Source organism: Drosophila tropicalis, unplaced genomic scaffold (genome assembly GCF_018151085.1).
Source record: "Drosophila tropicalis isolate 14030-0801.00 unplaced genomic scaffold, ASM1815108v1 contig_593, whole genome shotgun sequence".
NCBI classification, from domain to species: Eukaryota; Metazoa; Arthropoda; class Insecta; order Diptera; family Drosophilidae; genus Drosophila; species Drosophila tropicalis.
The window spans coordinates 2,284,490-2,305,430 of NW_027173070.1; the positions used below are offsets into that span (position 1 = coordinate 2,284,490).

Consider the following 20,941-nt stretch of genomic DNA (forward strand, 5'->3'; position numbering starts at 1 on the left):
ATAATAGCTTTCTTAACATATTCTTCCAAATGAAGTATTTAAATTGATTGGAATGAAGATTCTTCTAAATATTCTTTCTGTCTGTAATGGACGACACTCAGCTTCATCTCTAGACAACATTTTTTTGCTATTGGGTATATTGGAATTTATGTAGTTAAACTTCTGTTTAATTTCTCATTAAGTGTCTTTACACATAATTAAATTCGATGTGCCATTTAAATATACATAGATCTTTTGTGGCCGACAGTCATTCCCATACTTGAAAATAAATAACAATTGCATTTGAGAGTTTTTAACGTTTTTCCTCTTTCATTTCCCTATCTCGTTAATTTTTATGTCGTTTGCGTGTGACCCAAACCGAACCAAAGACCAAAAGACCAATGTGATCGCCAAAGCCAGATTATTGTAGTCTAAAAGAGATTCCACTTGCCAAGTAACAAGGAAAACCCACACACACTCACGAATAGTCGACAACCTTAAAGTTGAATATAATTTATGTATCGGTCAAATAATGTTTTATGATCTTCACATTCCCATTAGGTCACAAAGAGAGCTACTGCTGTGTGTGTGTGTGTGTGTGAGTGTTTGTGTGTGGGATTTTTCCCCATTTTCCAATTCCCACTTCATTTGAGTTTGTTTGGTTTTTGTTTTCAAGTAAAAATTTGTGATTTATTTTTTTTTATTTTAATTCCGAACGAAAATTATCTGTTAGTTCTTTTCGGCATACCCAAAATTGCAGATAAAATGCTCAAATTCTAGAGATCCATCGAAATGGTATTGAAAATTCTACGTAAATACAATGCACTTCAACAATTGGCCAGTCAAAGGTCCTCCTCCAGTGGACTAGTACGCCGATTGCATGAAAGCAAATGGGAGCGTCAAAACTCTATCCAGAATCGGAAGATTATACCCAAATTGGTGTACCTACATAATCCATGGAAGTATCTGGTAACCAGATTTAATCTATGGAAGTTGAAGTGGCTCTGGGATCGTGAATTTAATGAAACAGAGTTCATCGAGGGCTCCAAACAGGCGGCCATTGTGATGACAGATATCATAAGGCATCAGAGCACAGAACAAATCGGTGACTTTACGACTCCAGTTGGTTTCCAGCAGATCACCAGGGACATGCTATTATCACGTAACGATACTCGTCTTCAGTTGGTGCGTTTCGGGACGGAACATCTACGTCGTGCCATACCCATGAAGGTGGCAACAAGACAGAATTTCGGTAGAAAATATGCTTTCATTGACATGTTATTTGTGGGTCTAAGGAACACCAAAGACTTTGATTCACCCTCCGAAGTGGTTGAGGTCAATGAGATTATAAGACGCATGGACAATGAGCTAAAGACTCCATCAGATATACTGGCAGTGCCGCATCGCATTGTTTTCGCCGAGATATTTATACGGTTTCGTCGTGACTACTCGGCCAATATTGCAAATAATCAGTCTAGCGACACCTCTCCATTGCATCCATTGCATCCATTGCATCCTCCATTGCAAGATACTCAGAAGAAGCCTCAAAATGTACAGAATCCAGCCAACACTGCTTTGCCTCTTACCGGGCGCATCTTGCCGCGATCAGATGATAATGGTTGGTCTGTATCGTTCTATAAAATTCTTACCTTTGATGTCCTCAACTATGATCCGCAGTCCAAGCAACAACAGCAAGCAAATCATAACTAAAGAAATTGTTTAGGCAAAGTCAATTCAATTTTGTAATCTTTTCTTCTTCGTAAGAAGTCAGGTGAAAATTGTTGTTGTTGAGAAGGAGAGGAGAAGAGAAGTGAGGGGCATATCCATTGCCAAAGCTCACACCTTTTCTCGTTGGATGTTGTAATGGGAATCACATTACACGATTTTGATCTTGTTAGTGGGGCCCTCTACGAGCTGTCACATTACATCTGTCGTTTATGGGTCTCTAATTGGTTTCCAAACATGGATCAGGGCTTGGCCTTGGCATGAGCCAACCGTTTCCAAATAAAAAAATAGCCTAAATGAATTTATATACACATGTCATTTCGTGTTTTTCTACATATTTAACATACATTTTTGCATAATTCGTACATGGGTAAATAGTTATACTTATCCCCCCACTCCATTGTTGGTGGCCCCCACAGAGTTTTGAAAATAAATTACAATTAAAAGTCAATAAAAGAGATGATGGAGAGAAATCTCTGAGGGTATCCAAAATGACGCAAGATTTTTCGTCGGTTTTAGAAGTGATAAATCATGTTAATGTTAAAAATTGTTTGCTGGTTTCTTAGAGAGATCTGTATTGATTGATTTAAGGTGTAATGAGTTTCCCAAAACATAATACATAATACATATTATGCTAAAAGTTGTGGACCAGAAGCCTGAGATTAGGAAAATGATCTTGATAAGTAAGAAACATATTCAAATATTATAGTCTTTGATCTTTAAGTAATCTTCCAGATCTTTGATTTTAGAGTTAAGACGGAAAACCAATTCAAACAAGAGTTCAAGCAGAAATAATCGAAAGGTATGGCAAAAGAGCGGATCATATTTTAACCCACTCACTGTGAGATAAGCTTAGTGAAAACTATAGATAACACTTCCTTTGACTAAAACTGACTAAAGGGTGAACCCCTTCAGACTTTTATTTGAAATCGTCTCGTGTTATTTTCAATTAAAAAGCATTTCTTTAGATTACTTGATTACATGTACTCAAAGCTGTTTGCTTAAGTTAAATAAAACCCAAATCCCAAAAAGGAAAAAACGAAAAAATAAGTAAAAATCTTAACATCTAATGGCCAAGGAGCGTAAAACAAGACGCGAAAGGAAAAGAATAACAAGACGCCACAAAAAACAGAAAAAAAAGGAAAACGAGAGAAATAATTTAAATAAGAAAACACAAACAGCTGTTGCAGTTTCTGAGCCAAAGATGGAAATGTGCCAGTCACACTCACACTCACACACACACAGAGTGTTACAAGGAAAAGGGATAATCTCATTATAATGAAACGCAAGTTATGCACGCGCAGTCGGCAGCCGCTAGATGGCGCCAAACCCAGGCGTCAGTCAAGTGTCGCCCGCGCGGCTTAGTCAAGCAACAAGAAGACACAGCTGGTAGCCATGTTCCCCCTACCAAGATTAAGCCCCCATCCAATCCGCCAATCAGCCCCAAGAACCTCCAACCTCACTCCTTGAGCTTGCTTGCCAAACGTCCAAACAGCAAAAAAAAAAAACACGAAGGAAAATATATAAAAGAAAAAAGGAAAATTATAAAAATTTATGTAGACTTTTCTCTTTTCAATCTCGGGACGAGCTCGGTTTGTCCATGTCTAAGATGTCAGCTGGCCAATGCTTAAGTCCAGCCATAAATAAGGCAAGGCGAAAGTTTGAAATATTTACTAAAATTAAAGATGCATTGGGAATACTCTTTCCTACAGATTGGACATGGTATAAACTTAGAGAGAGTGAGGTTAGCAGAAAAAATAAAACCAAATCGTTAGTTTTTTGGAACTGAGAGAAGTGAACTTAAGATCAGACATTGAAAGGGGCATCAAAAATAAAGGTTTTGAACCTAAAAGAAGGCTAGTACCAGGGAAAACTTAATTGCTCCATTACTTGCAAACTTTCCTGCAGGATTCCTGATAAACATTAGTTATAAGATTCTTGAACTCATCTCTTCTTTACCTTTTTAGATACAATTTGTAAAGTGTGTGTTTTTTTTCGTTTCTTGGGTCACGAACTTTAACCCAAAATGATTATAACCATTGCTCCCAGAATTAATTAGACAAATCCAAAAAAGTGAGGCGAAAAATCAGTAAACCGGCTTAATTTCAAACTCATTTGCAAATATTTACACACAAATCGAGAGAGAGAACCCGAATAATAACCGAAAACCCTTAACCCTTTTGGTAACTCGAGTCCCGTGCCAAGTGTGTGTGTGTGTGTGTATGTGTGTAACAGGTGTACACATTGGGTTTAAAAACTTTTTCCCTTTTTTTTTTTTGGCGAATTCTTCTCAAAGATTAATTACAAGTCTGGCGTAATGAGCGGATTTCCGGAGCGTCTTATGAAATGCTTGGCCTCAGTGGCTCCATTGCAACTCACTAGCTCATAATTCTTGTGTGTTTAAATGAAATGAAAAAAATTGAATAAAATTTATGAAATATTTGCGCGATGCGCATAGAAATGTGCCCACCCACCCGCACACACACACACACACACACACACATAGGTCCAATCTCAGTCATGTTGTCGGCGTCCTCCACTCGTTGATCTTCATTAGCGGAGGCACCCGGTTTGCCGGTAAATGTCTTCATTGGAGTCGCCTTCGTCTTGGCCAAAGCTTTAAATTTATGGCAACGCATTTGCGGCCATAACAAAGTCTGGCTAATAAAGCGTCGGCGTTGTCTGTCTGTCTGCCTGACTGTCTGTCCTTTATTAGTTCATTGCTTGTGCACACTTTCAGCCATTCTTTCTCCTGCTCTCTACTCTGCTCTATGTGGTATCCATTTACACTTGGATATTTATCGCTGGAACCTGGCTGAGAGAACGAGTGAGAGAGAGGGACCACCAAAGACCAACCTCCTGCTCTTTGCTTAGTCTTGTCTCATAATTTTTAACGCTAACAAGCTAAATAAGCCATTTAACACAACATTTAAAATGCATATCGTAGCGTATATCAAAAAGGTCATTTCATTTTCATTACATAATCGGTTCGCCATGGAATATGAATGAGCATAAGGCATATACTTGGATACCCATGGAGTACCCACTCTAGACTCTAGAGACACGTGGCATTTGGATTGCAACCTGAGACTTCTTTGGTAAAGGAAACGTTCTTTGGTCCGGTATTGCCTTTTACTTAAGCCCAATTCAATGCCATCATCATCGTAAACATTGCAACATCCTAAACGAGACACCAAAACAAGATTTATGGCATGAGGAACAAAAATCAAATGAACTGTACCCCTAAAAGTGGCAACTGGCGTCCAAAAATTGCCTTTGCCAAAATTGCCACTTGGCGCCATAAGTAAATAAAATGGATCTCCAATGGTTACTGTCAGTATTAAAACAGAATCTGCATAAATTTTGCGTTCGCAAAAAATCGAAAAACGAACAAAAACCGACAAAATATTTAATTTAAAACACATTTTTGACGGGGAGGCAGAACACGAACAGGCCAAAAATGTTCAATACACTTGACAAAAACATGGGAGACTTTTAAACCAATTATATCAAGTTTTTTTGAATAGCTATTGTGGTACGAAGGAAATCATCTTCTTCTTAAGAAGACATCGAGTTGGCTTAAATGTAGGGTTAGATTACTTTTAAGAAAGCCGAAATCTCAGAAATCAGATGACGAAATGAGTTTTCGAATAATTTCGAATAATATGTGGTTTTAAAATGGCTTTTTGGGATTGGAATAAAGTTAGAATATTGGAAGGGCAGTAGACATGGGTCCAGTGTTTGTTAAGGGTACAATTAAAGCTCAGTTTAGTCTAGTAGTTATCGATAAGTAAAACAAGTTAACAGAATGTAAATTTTAATGATGAAAAAATGTATATAATTTTAATAAACTGCAGTCTGACAGTGTAGTGAAGGGAATATAAAGAGCAGCCGAAGGAAAACATAAATAAATCTGAATTTTTAAGTACTCAGAAGGGCTGGCAAGGACTACACACATACACACACACACACACAAACACAGCAACAAGCTCACACTCTCATGCATATGCACACCCATAAAAAAAGCTGTTTTCGACTCAAAACTTTTGTTTTTAAAACTTCTTTAACGGCGTTGTTCCTGTTGTTGTTGTTGCTGTTATTTTTTGTTGGTCGCTTTTTAAAGCTGTTTGTAAAACATGCAATTTCTTTTGGTTTTCACTGCGTTCGATCGGTGTGGCTTTTGGTGGAGTGGGTTGGTTTGGGTTGAGGGGGGTCCGGAGTCTGAAGTTGCTGAGCCACAGCAGCTGCAACAACAAGCGACAAGGACAAAAGCCAACAATGGATTATTAGTGGCACTTAAGTAAACACGGGCAAGGGCCAAAACCAAAAAAAAGGGGGCTGATGGCCCATGGTGGTGGGGGATGGCGGCTATTCAGACGGACGTGGGCGTGGCAGACGACTTATGGCACCACACGAGGATGTGTGTGTGCCCAACCGCCTGCTGCTGCTGTCGTTTTCCCTGATTTATCGCCAAAATGTGGGCGTTTTTAATTAATTTCGCTGCTTCAAGCGGCAGAGCATTGAGCAGACTTCAACTCAACTCATAAAATGTTGTAATAAATATTTAAAATAATAAAAAAAAAAAAACAATACAATTGCAAAACTCTTGATTTGGTTAGGAATTTCGCACTCACGAAAACTCATTTCAAGTGGCCTGACAAGAGCCACTCGTCCAGAATCCACAAGAAATTGGGCAAATGGGTTTTGGTCTTCATTTTCTCAACCTCCTCCCTCTGTTATGGTTTTGAACTCAGTTTAGTTTTTGAAGTAGATGGAGTAGAAGCATTCTGGAGAAGTGCATTGTGTGGTTTTACATACTTTGAACGCAAAAGTGCCTCAAGTGTGAATGAATAAAAGCAACAGCAAACTGCGATTGAGAGCCATCAGGTTTATACCCCAAAGGAGCATTTCAAACTAACACAAGAAACACATATGCACATAAAGTATGTGTGTACAAGTGCTTGAATCTAAGGACATTTTATAAAGAACAATTTTAACATTGTCAAATTGTTTCCCAAAAAAAACCTGCAATTATTTAACAATTGAAATTATTTCACAATTATGCATAAATTATTATTCAATTTGCTAAAAGTCTTTTAAATAAAGTTTTAGTTAGATTTTTCAAAATTTTTGGCATAATTTGGCGAATTTTTGATAATTTTTTTTACATGAAGATTCGATATTAACATTCGAATGTTTTAATTATGGAGCTCTAAGATTATCTGCGCACTTTTTTTTCCAAGTGAGTAAAGGGTATAGAATATCATACCTAACTTCGAGACTGCCTGGCACCGAATTCCCCATGTAAACAGAATTTTTCATTTGGATTTCACTGACGTAATTAAATATGGATAAATACTTGCAAAGAATGTCGATAAAGAAGTTGCCATAAATAGTATATAAATAGATTGATTAGCTTTTAAGGGCTTAAGAAATTCAGCCAAACTTGAAATATCTTATCGAGTTTCAATTTCATTTATCTGAAAGTCTGTCAAGTAAATAGCAATAGCAATTGCAAAATGTTTTTCTTCATTTAATTGACAAAGTTTTTGTTTCGTCTCTTGTTCTTTTTGACTGTGCAAATTTCTTGGTGTGAAAATGAAAAGGAATTTAATTAAGGACGAGTGAGGATGAGTGAGATTTACCTAAAACTAAACAGAAAGTAAATGAAATTGAAGAGTTTTTGCCGGTTGTGGCCTGAAGGTTTGGTTTGCTTTTGCGTTCTTTCGTTGGCCACCACAACAAACAGCTCAGACGTTCCTCAGTTCGTATTATTAAACCAAAAAGTCGAAACGGGAGGCGTGGCGAAATAACAAAAAAGACTTTGAACAAAGCTATGGCAAAAAGGAAATTGCAAACGATGCCACGCAACAAGAACCCGCAAATTAGTTTGGCCGCACCACCAATTCCCCCACCACCAGCAGCAGCAGCACCATCATCACTGCCCTTCGGAAACACCATGGTCCAACCCGCAGCAATGTCAAGCGCATCTTCAGCAGGCAGGCAATACCCAATCCCCAATCTTCAATTCTCCAAGAGCAAGAGCGAAAGACTGAATAAATATGAAAAATATTGCTGAAGAAGCCGAAGGCGTCTTTCCAGGAAACCAGCACCAAACAATAACAATAACAACAACAACAACAACAATCAGCCCTCATAAGAAGGCCCCCAAAGCAGGAGGTGAAGGGGAAGAGGACAGAGAAACAGGGTCTGGGGCAGCATCCCATTTTATCAGTTTGCCGCTTCCTCGTGATACCTTCTTCCCTCACTCTCTATCTCTCCCTCTCTCTCTCTCTCTCTCTCTCTCTTGAGAAATTGACACAAGCCTCGTTCCAAAATCGCCGTCAATGTTGTCGTCATTGTCGTTGGTTGCATCTGCACATCTGCATCTACATCTCGCTCCTTCTCCATATGTGTTCACTTAGATGCCCCACACCAGATAAGCCAAGTGGTCTTCTCCCCCCACCGCCCAATAGCCCCCCCTTTTATCTCTCGACTCTCTGTGTGTGAGTTGTCCGCTCCTTTTTGTTCATAAATTATAATTTTATGATCACGAACATATTCGTGGAATATGTTGGCGTTACTTGCAGCATTTCCATTGTCGCCATCATTGTCTGAGTCTCGGTTTGAGTCCGTGTATGGGTCTGGGTCTGGTCTGCTCCCAGGGGCGTTAAATATTAAAGTGTCAGCGTGTCTCGGGACCCTGAAAATTGGCTGCTTGGCTCGGTTTGTCCACTTTGGGCCACCATTGGGTGTCATCGTTTGTGTTTACACTAATTGAAGAACTCGTCGTGGACATAGTCCACTCATTCTCATCTCATTTCATCCCATCTCTGCACTTCGTCACACTCATCCAACAGACTCATAGAGCGAACGAGTCATGGCCTTAGTGTGGCTGCTGTTGCTTCTGTGTCCAGTTAATCGTAAAAATTCTTTATTGCTTCGACTCTATCCTAGGTTGAAATTAGTTTGTTTTAGGTTTTTGCCGACTGTGGGTTTGGACAGAGCCATCAGAGTGAGTGAGACGGGGGGTGTCTAGGGGGTGTTGGCAATGATGGCCTCTCATCTACGCCTTTATTGAAACTCGTAAATCAATTAAGTCCACGGGACAGCTAAACTTCAGATATTGCTTTATTTATGCCTTTTAATTACCATAGAAATAACATTCTATCTTTTCGAGACTAATCTCAAACTATTAAAAAAAAAATAGAGGGGCGTGGCAAGCAAAATCAAGTGAAATATTATCAAAGCGGAAAAAGTTCTTTCAAATTCAACATTAAACTTCTTCAAACAAATGCCGTCTAGGGATTCAATGCATATAATTTTTGAAACATGTCTTATATATATGTAACAGATCCAACCAATTTCGCATACATATGTATTTATCACCCTCAGATACTTTTCTTAATTTCTGTACATAAAAACACCACGAATTACCATAGAAATATTGATTAATAGTAAAAAGTGACTACATTCTAGATAGTAGTCCGTAGACTTAAGCGCTCCTATCAACATAAGCAGCAAGTAAACTTTGGGATAGAAAACTTAAATAGTTAATTTTATGTTTTTCTAAAGGGTGTATAATTTTAGTATCAACTTTCGAAAGGCTTCTTTTTTTTTAACCCTTGTTTGTTCTCTTTATCTTTCAACTCTTAATGGTTTGTCTATAAGCACTTAAAAATAAAGTAAAGCATCCAAAAACATCTAAACTTATTTTGAAATAATTATTTGAGTTCAATGGACATGAAACCCGCTTTAAATTGTTCATAATTAATTCAAAATGTTTATGTTTAATGTTTTCAATTTCAATTTAAGTTACGTGGAGCAATTAAAGTTTTGCATAGCCATTTTCGCCTTCATTTCGCTCTATAAATTGTGAAAAATTGCAATGCTGTCCTTTTTGGTTTTTCTGCTCTGTTTCTGCACATATTGGTTTATTGCGTTGCATGGTTTTCATTATGAGAAACCGTACAATATCGGCAACACCAACAGCAACAGCAACAGCAACAAACAAATATGCGTTAACGTTTATGTGTTTAATTTGAATTTGCGAAGGCAACCAGCAGCAAACTGTTGGCATTGGGAGCCAAGGAGAAGGAACAGGAATCGGAGCTGGAGGCAATATAATGAACTGTAGCATGCAATAAAATGAAATTTAATATTCTGCGTTCCTTACCACGCGGCTTTGGAGCCAGTCCTTACCCCCGACTCTAATTGGTTCCTTCCGCATAATTGTGCAACAATGGAATAATTTTTAGTACAAACTAAATGAATTTATTGTCCAAATGGGTGGCATTATGTAGCCAATTTTCCACTGGTGAAACACCAGAGAAGAAGGAAAAAATCAATTGTCATTAACCAAAACAAAAACTAAAAATAAATATTGTCGTTCTAGAACTTTTAGTTTCACTTTTCAAAAGAAGTAAGCGAATAAATCTTCAGTTGCGAAAAGTTGGTAGCGACAATCTGGACAAGATTATCAACTCGCATCATCATCAAGCAGTTGCAATTGGACTCCAAGTTGGAGTTTTAGTTGGTGTTGGCTTTTGCGTTGGCGTTGCCGTTGAAGTTTCTAGTAATTCCCTAGAAAATTTGCAGTGGAAAGTTGAAAGCAAATTAGCAACAGCGTCAAAATTGCCCTAGCATGAAAATTAGAATTAAAAGCTGGCAAAAAAACCAAAATAAACTTGCCCCAACAAAAGCAGCAAACAAGAAAATTAGACAGATAGACGGTAAGGGGACAGCATAGAGAGAGAGAGAGAGAGAGAGAGAAGAAAAGTGAGCAAGAGAGAAGACGAAAATTAGCCAAAAATGAAATTAGTATTGTATCTTAAGTGGAAAGCATCTCAAGGCACTAAAAGTGTATTGCCAACAAAATTTGAACAAACTAAATTAAACAAATTAAAATTTCAAAACTTTAAATAGAAGACAGATTTAAGTAGTTTTTTTCTAGTTACTCCTTTGAGTCTTATCAGAAGGACTAACAGTTCAGTTAAACAACGACGAAAGATTCCTCTTTCAAAATTGGTTATCAAATTTTATGTCTATTATTGAACAAAAGTTACTATTCTTTAGCTGATGATGTAGATTGAGTTTTCAATTAATTCAAAGGGCTTTCAAAATTTTATGGCATGAAAATTTGCGTCTCTGGCCACACTTTTCGTAAATCCAGCCCTATGTTTGTTATCCTACTACATTCTACATACATATGTAAAAAGTACTTGGAAATTTTACTTTTCTTTACGATTTTACAAAGATTATAGATTGAAATTTTGAAAAAAATAAAGAAAAAATCCAAAAGTCTTTATCTTTAACCTTATCCGAATGCCTCACTTCATTTAGCAACTGCCATAAAAGATTAAATTTATTTTCATTTATTTTTATGTATAATTTTTTAATCATTTTTCAGCTTCTGGGCGCGCATTGTTAAGGCAAAATTAAAAAATTATTCACATAGCCTCAGAGCAGTTTATTATGGGGCAGAGCGATGACTGCGACGGCAACGTTGGGCGCCGATGGCCAACTGATGGCGATGATGGCCATGGCCAATGGCTTCGATGTGGTCTTGTGGCCAGTGTCTGGATCATAATTCACGCCACACAACAATGCCAAAAAGGATATGGTAAGTTTACGATTCGCATCTATCTCCCTCCCCACCTCTCTCTCTCCCTCTATCCAATTTTCGCCAGAGGGGCAATAATTTAAAATATGCTCTATTATTTATTTAAGCATATGTCAATGAAATTTTATTTATTTATTTATTCACGGCAGCTACAATAAACAAAACCATGGAGTCAGCATGGTTGGCTGTTAATGAGCAAAGGAATTGGACGATTTTTGGGGAGAGTCTGATGAAGGGATGTGGGGAGGGATTTTGCCGTATTGCCGCAGGGTTACCAGCTTCGTTGTTGACGTTAATTGACCGCAACAATTTTTTACCGATTTTCGCTATGTACATATATACATTTTTGTGTGTGTATTTTTTTCCCCCCTGTTTTATTGCAACGTGCAGTAAATTTTAATGAAATTGCTGCCGCCTTTTCGCAGGCGGGGCGTGGCATGGCTGCTGATGCCACTGCAGCAGCTCAAAGTGCTGATGACATGGCTGTCAGCGACACTTCGTGCCGCTTGTTGCATACACAGCGGCATACCAAATAGAGGGAGAAAGGGAATGGGAGAGAGCGAGATGAAAATTATGTAAAAAAATGAAATCTACGAGTTTAAAACACACAACAAAAAATGCAAATGATTGAGGCTTAATTCTGAATACACTGGTATAAGGGATAAGCGAACGAAACGAGCCAACATTCGGTCGACTGCGACTGCGACGGCGACTTCTCTTGCTGGCTGTCATTTTTGATGTCGCTGCATTTATAAATTAATTAAAAATAAATTACTTTATGTTGCATGTCCAATTTCATTAAAGTTAGCAAGGCAGCAACAATAAATAATTATGCACAGAAAACATCAACAAAAAAAAAAAAAATGTGGACAACCGAAAGAAATATTAACAAATTGCCCAAAGGGGGGTAAAGTGGGTGTTAAAGTTTATGGGTTTTTTTATGTCTGTTGAAAGAATTTAAAAAATTTCACGCCATGCAAATTGGTGCAAGGATCGGAATCAGTTAACTAAAGCATGTTCGTTTCAAGTAGAATTTTGATAGCCTAACAATTCGATGAGCAAGTCAAGTGATGTACTAATGTGTATGCATAGTCTAGTTAGATGTTATAGATTAGATTAGATACAAGTTTGCTAATCTCCGTCACATCCCACTTCCCTATCCTGTTGGTTAAGGGCAAGTGCATCACTCTGATTGCATTGAAATTTTCGCACAGTTAATCTTGTTGTGCTGGCCGGCAACAGGTGAACTCTATATAGAATGCCCCAAGATGTACATATATTACTATATGTGCCTGTATAGTTGCCATCATATTTGCTTTCAGCAAACAGATTTGCAAAAGTTAACGTCGCATTAAGGATACAATCCCTGCCCTGGTTCGCATATAAATCCACTTGGTAGACGGCAAAGACCTTCGCGAAATGTTTGCCACTCTCATATATTTTACCAAAGAGCAAAAGAAGGTAGTCGATGGTGGTGGACGGGGGGAAGGGGTGCAAGAGTACTGGGAAAGATGAAGCTGCAACACTGCCGCAGATAAATTTTCATGTTGTCACACCTGCAAGTTGCATGCACATAAATATATTTCTACCTCGAGAGCCGCCAAAAGGAGGTGCCACAATTTCTGTTTCCCTCCATTGCATTGGCGGAGAGGTGACAAGATGGGAAGTGAAGGAGGTACAGAATAAGATATCAAGCAAACAGGCAAACCGATTTCGTATTCAGTTGTCCTTCACCTACCTCGCCCCCATTTCTGTTTGACTGCGAGCGAAGAGGTGTAAGAAATTGAAAGCGAAATATTATTGAAAAGAAGCCTCCCGTTCTCGGAACTTGCCACATTTTATTTATGGCGAATATTTGATTTTCGATTTTCGTGTCTCATGTCTCGTGCTGTTAACGTCGTTCCATGGCATTGACATTTTATTTTTACTCCACCCAAAAATGGTAAAGGAGAGAAGTGGTGGAGAGGGCAGGGCGATGCCTTATAAATATTTGCTTATTTGTGGCTGAGTTTACACAAATATTGAATTGATATATTATGGTACATTCACTCGCTCTCACACCGAGTCTGTGCAACAAGTGACGATAAGATAGAGCAAGATAAGTGTGAATAAGATGAACTGGCTTTCAAGTATGGAAAGTTGTTAACCGAAAACTGGGCCATCAACGAAATAAAAGAGTCGCAATCGACTCGCAGGGAAACTTGCCATCATTATGAGAATTCTCTTCTACCTGCTCTCGTGAACGAATTGCAGAAAAACCAAGTCATTAATATAATTACCATTATGACACTGCAATAAAAAATGGTTAATAAAAAGTTAATTCTGCTTATGACGACATTTTTATACCCTTATATTGTATAGTGCTTAAAATTCTCGTAAAACAACCAAAAGGAGTCAAATTCACTAAATGGCATTTATATTTCTACAGTCTTATTGGCCAATCCTTCACTAGTTTCATTTAGGTAGAATTCCCAACTAGTTAAAGCCTATAATATGTATTAGCCTCGATATGTTAGTCCCAGGTAAAGCAAATACAAATTGCTAATCGGAATTCATAAACCTTCCTTTTATAGAGTATATGGGGTGGAACTCCTCTTTCGTTTCTTAGCTAGAGCAGTTAACCAAGTAGAAATCAATTAGCAACTCTCAGATATATATTTATCTTCTTTCATACTTCATCCTTTGAACTAAAAGTGAAAATCTAGAGAAGACAGCCTAAATGCCACCCAGGAGGATAGCTGTCAATGGAATTGGACCACACACATGAACACACGACTGAAACCAGCAACAAGAGACCAAAACAAGGCTAATGAAAATGAAACCTGGTCACGCACAAAATTCCCCCACCAACATTAACTCGAATATAAAATTATTCAAATGCAACCTTACTATATATATGTATATATATAAATTCAAGTTAATCCGCACAGCTGGATATCTCTTGATGCCTTGAGGGCGCCAGCAATTTCCAGTGGATTTCTGATCTGGATCTTGGGCATAGGTATACTTTTCGTTCTTGTTATTTTCGCTGGAAAAGGCAATGACCAAAAGTTGTTGTTGTTGCTGATGGGCGCCAGCTTTTAATCATTATTAATTATACTCTACCTTAAGGCATATTAATCATTTCTGTGCTTACATAGGCCAGGACCCTCTGGCTTTTAGATAGTCAACTCGGCAGAAAAATGTGCTGAGAAATGTGACTAATTATTACAGGGGCCAGCAGAAGTGTGTACACACTTTTTAGCCTTTTTGTACTTTTTATCAAATCAATTTATTTAAGTTAAAAACATTCATTAAACTCATTGTCATCATTTCATGGCCTCATATATATTATACCAATCTCCGGTCTAGAATTATACGATGTGGCATTCCTATAAACCAAACGAAATGCTTTGCGGGCCAACTTCTCGCCAAGTTTAAGATCCAAATCAGCACTCCATTTTTTCTTCAAATACTTTTCAATTTTCTTAGATCTCGCGCCCAAAGCAGCATATTGGACAGTGGAACAGCCACTAGCCGGATGAAAAGCATTCATATGTAGACCCGTTGAATCCAGACCAGCTATCAATAGTTCCTTTTGGTTTAGCAGCTCGTATTCTTTGTTCCACATCTCGCTAACCTGGTCCATTGTCATCGGAGCGTGTTTGTTTAGCCTGTTTTCTTCCAGTTTCATACAGATATCAATTAGAGGATCACGAAGACTGGGCTCATTTTCAGAACAAAAGCTAGAGTGTAAGATATAAGAAACAGTCATTGTAATAATTCTCAATATTAACTCAATTATTAAAATAAAATTTAATTATTTAGAGATTGAACTGCACTCAATAAATCCTTGAAGAAAATTGTTTAGGATATTACATTTACTTTTATGAAATGGATCTTATAAGAACAAAAGATGGCAACTAATTCTAAGACTAAAGAAGTCTCTCTAAACTGTTAGACAACAAATTTGGTTTTTACTTACTAAATGCCATCGTTCAGGTAAAAAAAACGATGATCCAGTTCATTGATGGCCAAAACAATGCCATTTTTACACACAACTCCAATAACGGTTCTTGATATTTTAGAGCTGAAATCAAAATAATGAAAATTTAATTCGAGAACCACTGAAATGTAAAAAGAGAATATCATCGGAAATCTATTACCTCATCATCGTCTTGTTATCAGATTTCGTTTTGGGAATAAGCATGCTGAAGAATCGCTTCAATCAAATGATCTGTGAAAGAAAACATAATCCAGTTAAACACTTGAGAAAACAAGCCGAACAGAAAGCGCTATGTAAACGATATTTTGAGGGCTACTCCGTAGTTTTTTTTGTGAAGGGTCTTCCCTAACCACACAAAAGTTTGTTTGCAAAGTGTCAAGTCATTGCGACCTCGAGGTAGCTGGCTTGGAATCATGATGATGATATGCATGAGCAGATTAACAGGCGTGTGGACGCGAAAAAGTGTCAACCAACGCCAGGTGAGTGACATGGACAAGATGTTGTTGTTGTTGTTTCTTCTTCTTATGTTATGAGAATGTGTGTGGTCAGCAGAAAGCTAGCCCAACTCCACTTCACTGATAATGATGATGATGATTATGACATTGTCAAGTCGTAAACGATATTGACAGTCCAAGGGTATCCAAGCAAAGCCACCAACGCCCATGATTCCATTCCATGCATAGATTTGCAATACAAAACTTGCGCTTACCTTAGTTGCACCTGCTTTAGTCTTTTTCTAAAAATAGATGCAACCAGTTTTCAGGCAAACACGAGGAGTCCTAGGCACATTTGTATAAAAAGTCACTTTCATTAATTAATCGCCACGATGCAACACGAGGTGACACTCCACGATTCGCTGGCGACATAATCAGGTTGTAAGCAATGCCTTAATTAGCATATCTCCAAGGGAGATTTGCGGTTTAACTTACCTGATTTGTGATTTTATCTCGCAGAAGGACCACTTGCTCTCAATGTTCATCAATCAATACTAATTTTTATTTAAAACAAGTTAAAACGTCAACTTCTTTGAGATTGATGTTGCTCTTGCTCCTTTGCACTAGTTCAGTATTGTAAAAGTCCAAGTAATTGCTAAGGTTGGCTAAGTTTGGGCTTTTTATCTGTTATCGATAACATTGAGTTGATTTCGATACAGCTATAAAAGTGCTATAAAAGGTTTCTGTACCGACATTATCCTTAATGCATATATTAGTTTAGGGTTGTAATTTAAGCAAGATTATTACAAGGTTATTTAAATGTTAAACTACAGTATTGATGAATTAAAATGTTAGTTCAAGACATAAAAGAAAAATAAGTTATATTCTTTTCACACAACAGCATCATTCGATATACATATGTACATACATACAAATGCATGTATGTACATACATATGTAGATATACAATTTTTAATCGGAAGGCGATAATAAATCTTACAACAAAATCCTTTATTTGGAACCAAAGCCTAGTTAGTAATAGTTAGTCCACATCGAATAACAACTCTGTGTTACTATCGAAACTGAAATTATCTAAAGCTCATTACTTAAAATAAACCACATAACTATATTATTTAGTACATGCCTCAATTTCTGATTTTGAATAATCTCTACAGATGTACATATATGTATATAATTTGATACAGAATTCATGGATGGATGTAAAGTTGGCAATGAAATCACTATCAATTAAATCTTCCTTTTAAGCATTTTCCATATTTTTGACAGGGTAAACTGAAACTCATGTTCAAGTTGAATCATCCATGTATGCATATGTACAAAATGCTCGTTGTAATTGAATTTTGCTGGCATTTACAAAACACTTCAACTCCTTTTTGACAAGAGGCTCAACGAGACGACAGCAATTACCATACAATTTGCATGACGTTTATACATATATATTTTTCCTTTTTTTTTTTTTTTTTATTTTGTTATTTTATTTTTGTATTTTTGCCGCTTTAACAAGTGCTTTCGTTGGATTTTGACAGTTTTCAGTCCGTTATCGTCTTCTCGGTTGGCCACATTTTTGTTGAATTCGCATTTCATTAGCTCGTTATGGACCACCTAGGGCCTTTGCTGACAGACCCCTCCCCACAGTCCTCCTCCATGTATTCACCATGCGTCTGTGATAGGCTCAGCTGTGGCTCCAGGTAAAACAAAAACGACAATCAGAAAAAAGAGGGAGAGCGACCAGACCCACAACGAAGCAATTAAGTTGGCAATCGGTTGCTAACAATCCAACAAAAGTCAAAGACAGGCCCAATGGGGCAATTTAAAAACGTGAAAACATAAAGAAAACAAAACAAATTCAAGACCAAAACAAGAAAAACACTTGAAACCCATCAATAATGTCAATCTCAATGAAGTTCAACATATGAATTCTTTTCTTTCTGCAAAAAAAGGGCAACATTTATTTTAGCATTTATTTGTTTTGAACATCATCATCATCATCATTGTGAGGGTCAGCTGAGCTCCTTTAGATGAGAAATTTGCTTATTGAAGTTGGTAGAGAATAGAGCGGGTTGCTTTTGTAAAATTTTGATGGGCTTTAATGTGTTGTTCCATATAAATTGTAGTATCAAGGGCCTTAAGAATAAGAGCTGCTGCACTCAGGTGCATTGTCAGATCTTCTATCTGACAGCTCCCGTTGCGCCACTGTCGATATTGTCCAAGGCTAACCTTGAACTGCTTTTTTGTGTTTGGATAAGAGCAAGTTTCTTGGCCCTCACACTTTCTAGCTCTGTTGGGATGACTTTATCTGATTGAAACTCTTTAGGTCCAATATAAGGCTTTGTTTCTTTGAAGTTTCCGACTCAGAGATGGTTGAATTCTTGACACCTATGACAGCAGTTAATTGATCTTTGCTAAGGACCAACAAGTTCCTGTCTTTGTTTTCATCGGAAAGCGGAAATATTTCTTACTAATATCGGCAAATTCATTGGCGATAAGATTTTACTTATGTATGTATGTACATATGTATGACCTCCACTACAGTTTTGCAGAGACTGCAAAAGTTCCACAAGCTATACAATTCTTGTTATTGTTTCATTCATAAAAAACGACAGCGTTTTTTCCCCAAAAACTTGTCTCTACGGTGTAATTTTAAAGTGTTTATGATTAAAGAGCCTTAAGACCCATAATGGCATCTGGCTGGACTCCCAGACATTGGATACGCCATTCAAAAACAGTGACCAAAAAAAAAGGAAAAGGGACAAGCCCGTCAAAACAAAAGTCTCTCAGTGGTCTCGAAAGTATTAAGCGATGACGGGTTTGCCAAAGAAGCAAAGGAGCGCGTTGATGCCTCCCTGTGATTAATTGAAGTTCAATTATTATTATAGCCGGTTGTTGTTGTTGTTATTGCGTATCTTGTTGATGGCTGATTTTCATCCAGCAAGTACTGTAATTTGTAGTTTTAATCAGGTTTTGGTCTTGTTTATCTTTTGGGTAAATCAAATGATGAATTAAAGTGAAATCTGTTTAAGACTGATTAAAGATTTCTCTCTCTCTCTCTCTTTCTCTCTGCATGATACAAAGAGATTGCTTTCAATTGTAAGCATTCTCCACGCCGAACATGTAAAACATTTTTGTCGATTTTCAGGTAAATTTATGTGCCAAAAATATGCAAAACTCTCCAACTGCCATTCCCTTCCCCACATCTATGACATTGTCGTGACAAAGAGCACAACAGCAACAACGACACCTTCAACAATTGCTTTGGCCATTCAATAAAAATGTAAATTAACTTATCAATTACAATGCCCAAACAACAAATAAACTGCACAGGGTAAGGCAAGATGGCAAGGAGGTGGAGGTTGTATACTAAACGCGTGCCCTTCGTTGGAGGCCAAATACAGAGACTTGCCCTAGAGGGGCACCTCACCTCACCTCCCCGCCCCACCCAAAGTTTCCATCTTGTGGGCACTATGGCACTCGCCTAACGTTTTTCTTATGCAAATGAGGTCAAACAACGTTAAAATATTCGTGCTCATAATTTTTATTTCCGTTATTCAAGTTTCAAGATTGTATTGCACACACTTGCCCAAGAGCATCCTCTGTCTAACTTTTGTTAGTTACAATTTTTTCCCTGGACCAGGTCCAGGCGACATTTCGCCAGTTGGGCGGAAAAAAATTTGCCTTGCTAATAGGCCAAACGTCTGCCATGGTGTCTGCTCGGCTCCTTCATGTCTTTCCCTTCCCTATCCTACCCACATTGCGGGAGAGCGGAGACATTCTGACGCCTGGAATGACATAAGTTACGAGTGCCGTGGGGGCATTTATTTTAATATGAAGCTGATAAGGCCTTTCACTGATATCTAAATTAGACAGAAGCATTGCTTGCCCCAGTAGTGACCTGTGACATTGACCAGGGAGAAAGGGAATGGCAATAGTTGTAGGGTAAATCACCTTAAGAGTGTTTCAATTGATTCCCTGTAAGTCTCTCAACGAGTAGTTAAAGGTGCTTTAAAGTAGGGGTATTCAATATGCAATGAGGGTATGTTTCAAATGATTCTACGATGATTAGTTTTAAAACCAAGACTTTGTAGACACAATTTAAGATGCATTCAACTAGCAGTGTTTGATTAAATTTTAAAGACTAGTAAATAGATATCAATAAATTGAATAAACTTAAGATTTCAAAACATCGACTACAGTTTATATCGTTTGGAATATGTTAATATTGGTTAATCGTTAATAATTAATCCCTCTTAGCTGTATATTCAGTTAGAATTTGTTTAATACCCTTAATCACCCTTTAAGAACACCCATCCTTTGATTTTCACAGCTGTATCTCGTGAATCACCCTATTCAAAAGTTGGCTTCATTGAAATCGTGTTACTCTAATGATGAGACCTTGTTACCCACTCACACACACACACACACTAACACACTCCCAGAGTCCCTCAAATTACTTTGCTGGCCTTTCACACAGAATTGAAGCACTGCAACAGGAACGTAAAAGCATAATCAGAGTGAGAAGGTCGATGGGCCTGAGGGAACTAAGTTGGACCTGGTCATAATGATGATTTTAGTCATGCCACAACGAGCATTCAACGCCCATTCCTCGTTAGTTTGCAGACAAATTATGACCACGACTCCTGTTCTTGTTCTATTCCTGTTCCTGGTGAGCTGTTTGCTGGTTGCTTTTAGTGTTACTGCTGGTCACTACACAAAACATAGAATTCCTATTGCACTGCACACAGATTGTGTGTGTTTGGTTGGCTCGTTTGGCAACTGGCAACTGAGCGATAAACATTTGCGTGATTAATGAAATTTGAGAATAGGCGTTAAAGGAGTTGGCAAAAGGAGCTACCCCAACTGCCATCATGGCTTTCCATAAATAAACAATTAGCTCTGACTTATGGGGGTCTCTCACAATGGGTGGGCAACTGGAAAACGCGCAAAGGCAGGGGAGTGGGTGACCTCCTGTAACTGTTTTTTCCTATTTACCCAATGTACCCCCAACATAATTGACTCGCACTCGGCCCCCAATTAGAATTCGTAAATGCCGCACGCTTTGGCCATTTGAATTTATATTGAAATTTAATTTAATTAATAGACCATGGCCAGAAACAAAAACAAAAACCAATTGCTATTGTTATCCAGATGCCAATGCCAATGTGTGAGTGTGTGTGTGTGT

General features: G+C 37.8%; 1 protein-coding gene across 1 annotated transcript; it reads left to right on the plus strand.

The window, feature by feature from the left end:
- The first annotated feature begins 628 nt into the window (after positions 1-628).
- On the plus strand, positions 629-2,009 carry LOC137577130 (uncharacterized). The gene has a single exon (XM_068290522.1). It carries the CDS (start codon positions 772-774, stop codon positions 1,687-1,689), a length of 918 nt encoding a protein of 305 aa, XP_068146623.1. The 5' UTR covers positions 629-771; the 3' UTR covers positions 1,690-2,009.
- The last annotated feature ends 18,932 nt before the right edge of the window (positions 2,010-20,941 follow it).

Coding starts and splice junctions, on each gene's coding strand:
- LOC137577130 (XM_068290522.1), top strand. CDS start 772: ATGGTATTGAAAATTCTACGTAAATACAATGCACTTCAACAATTGGCC.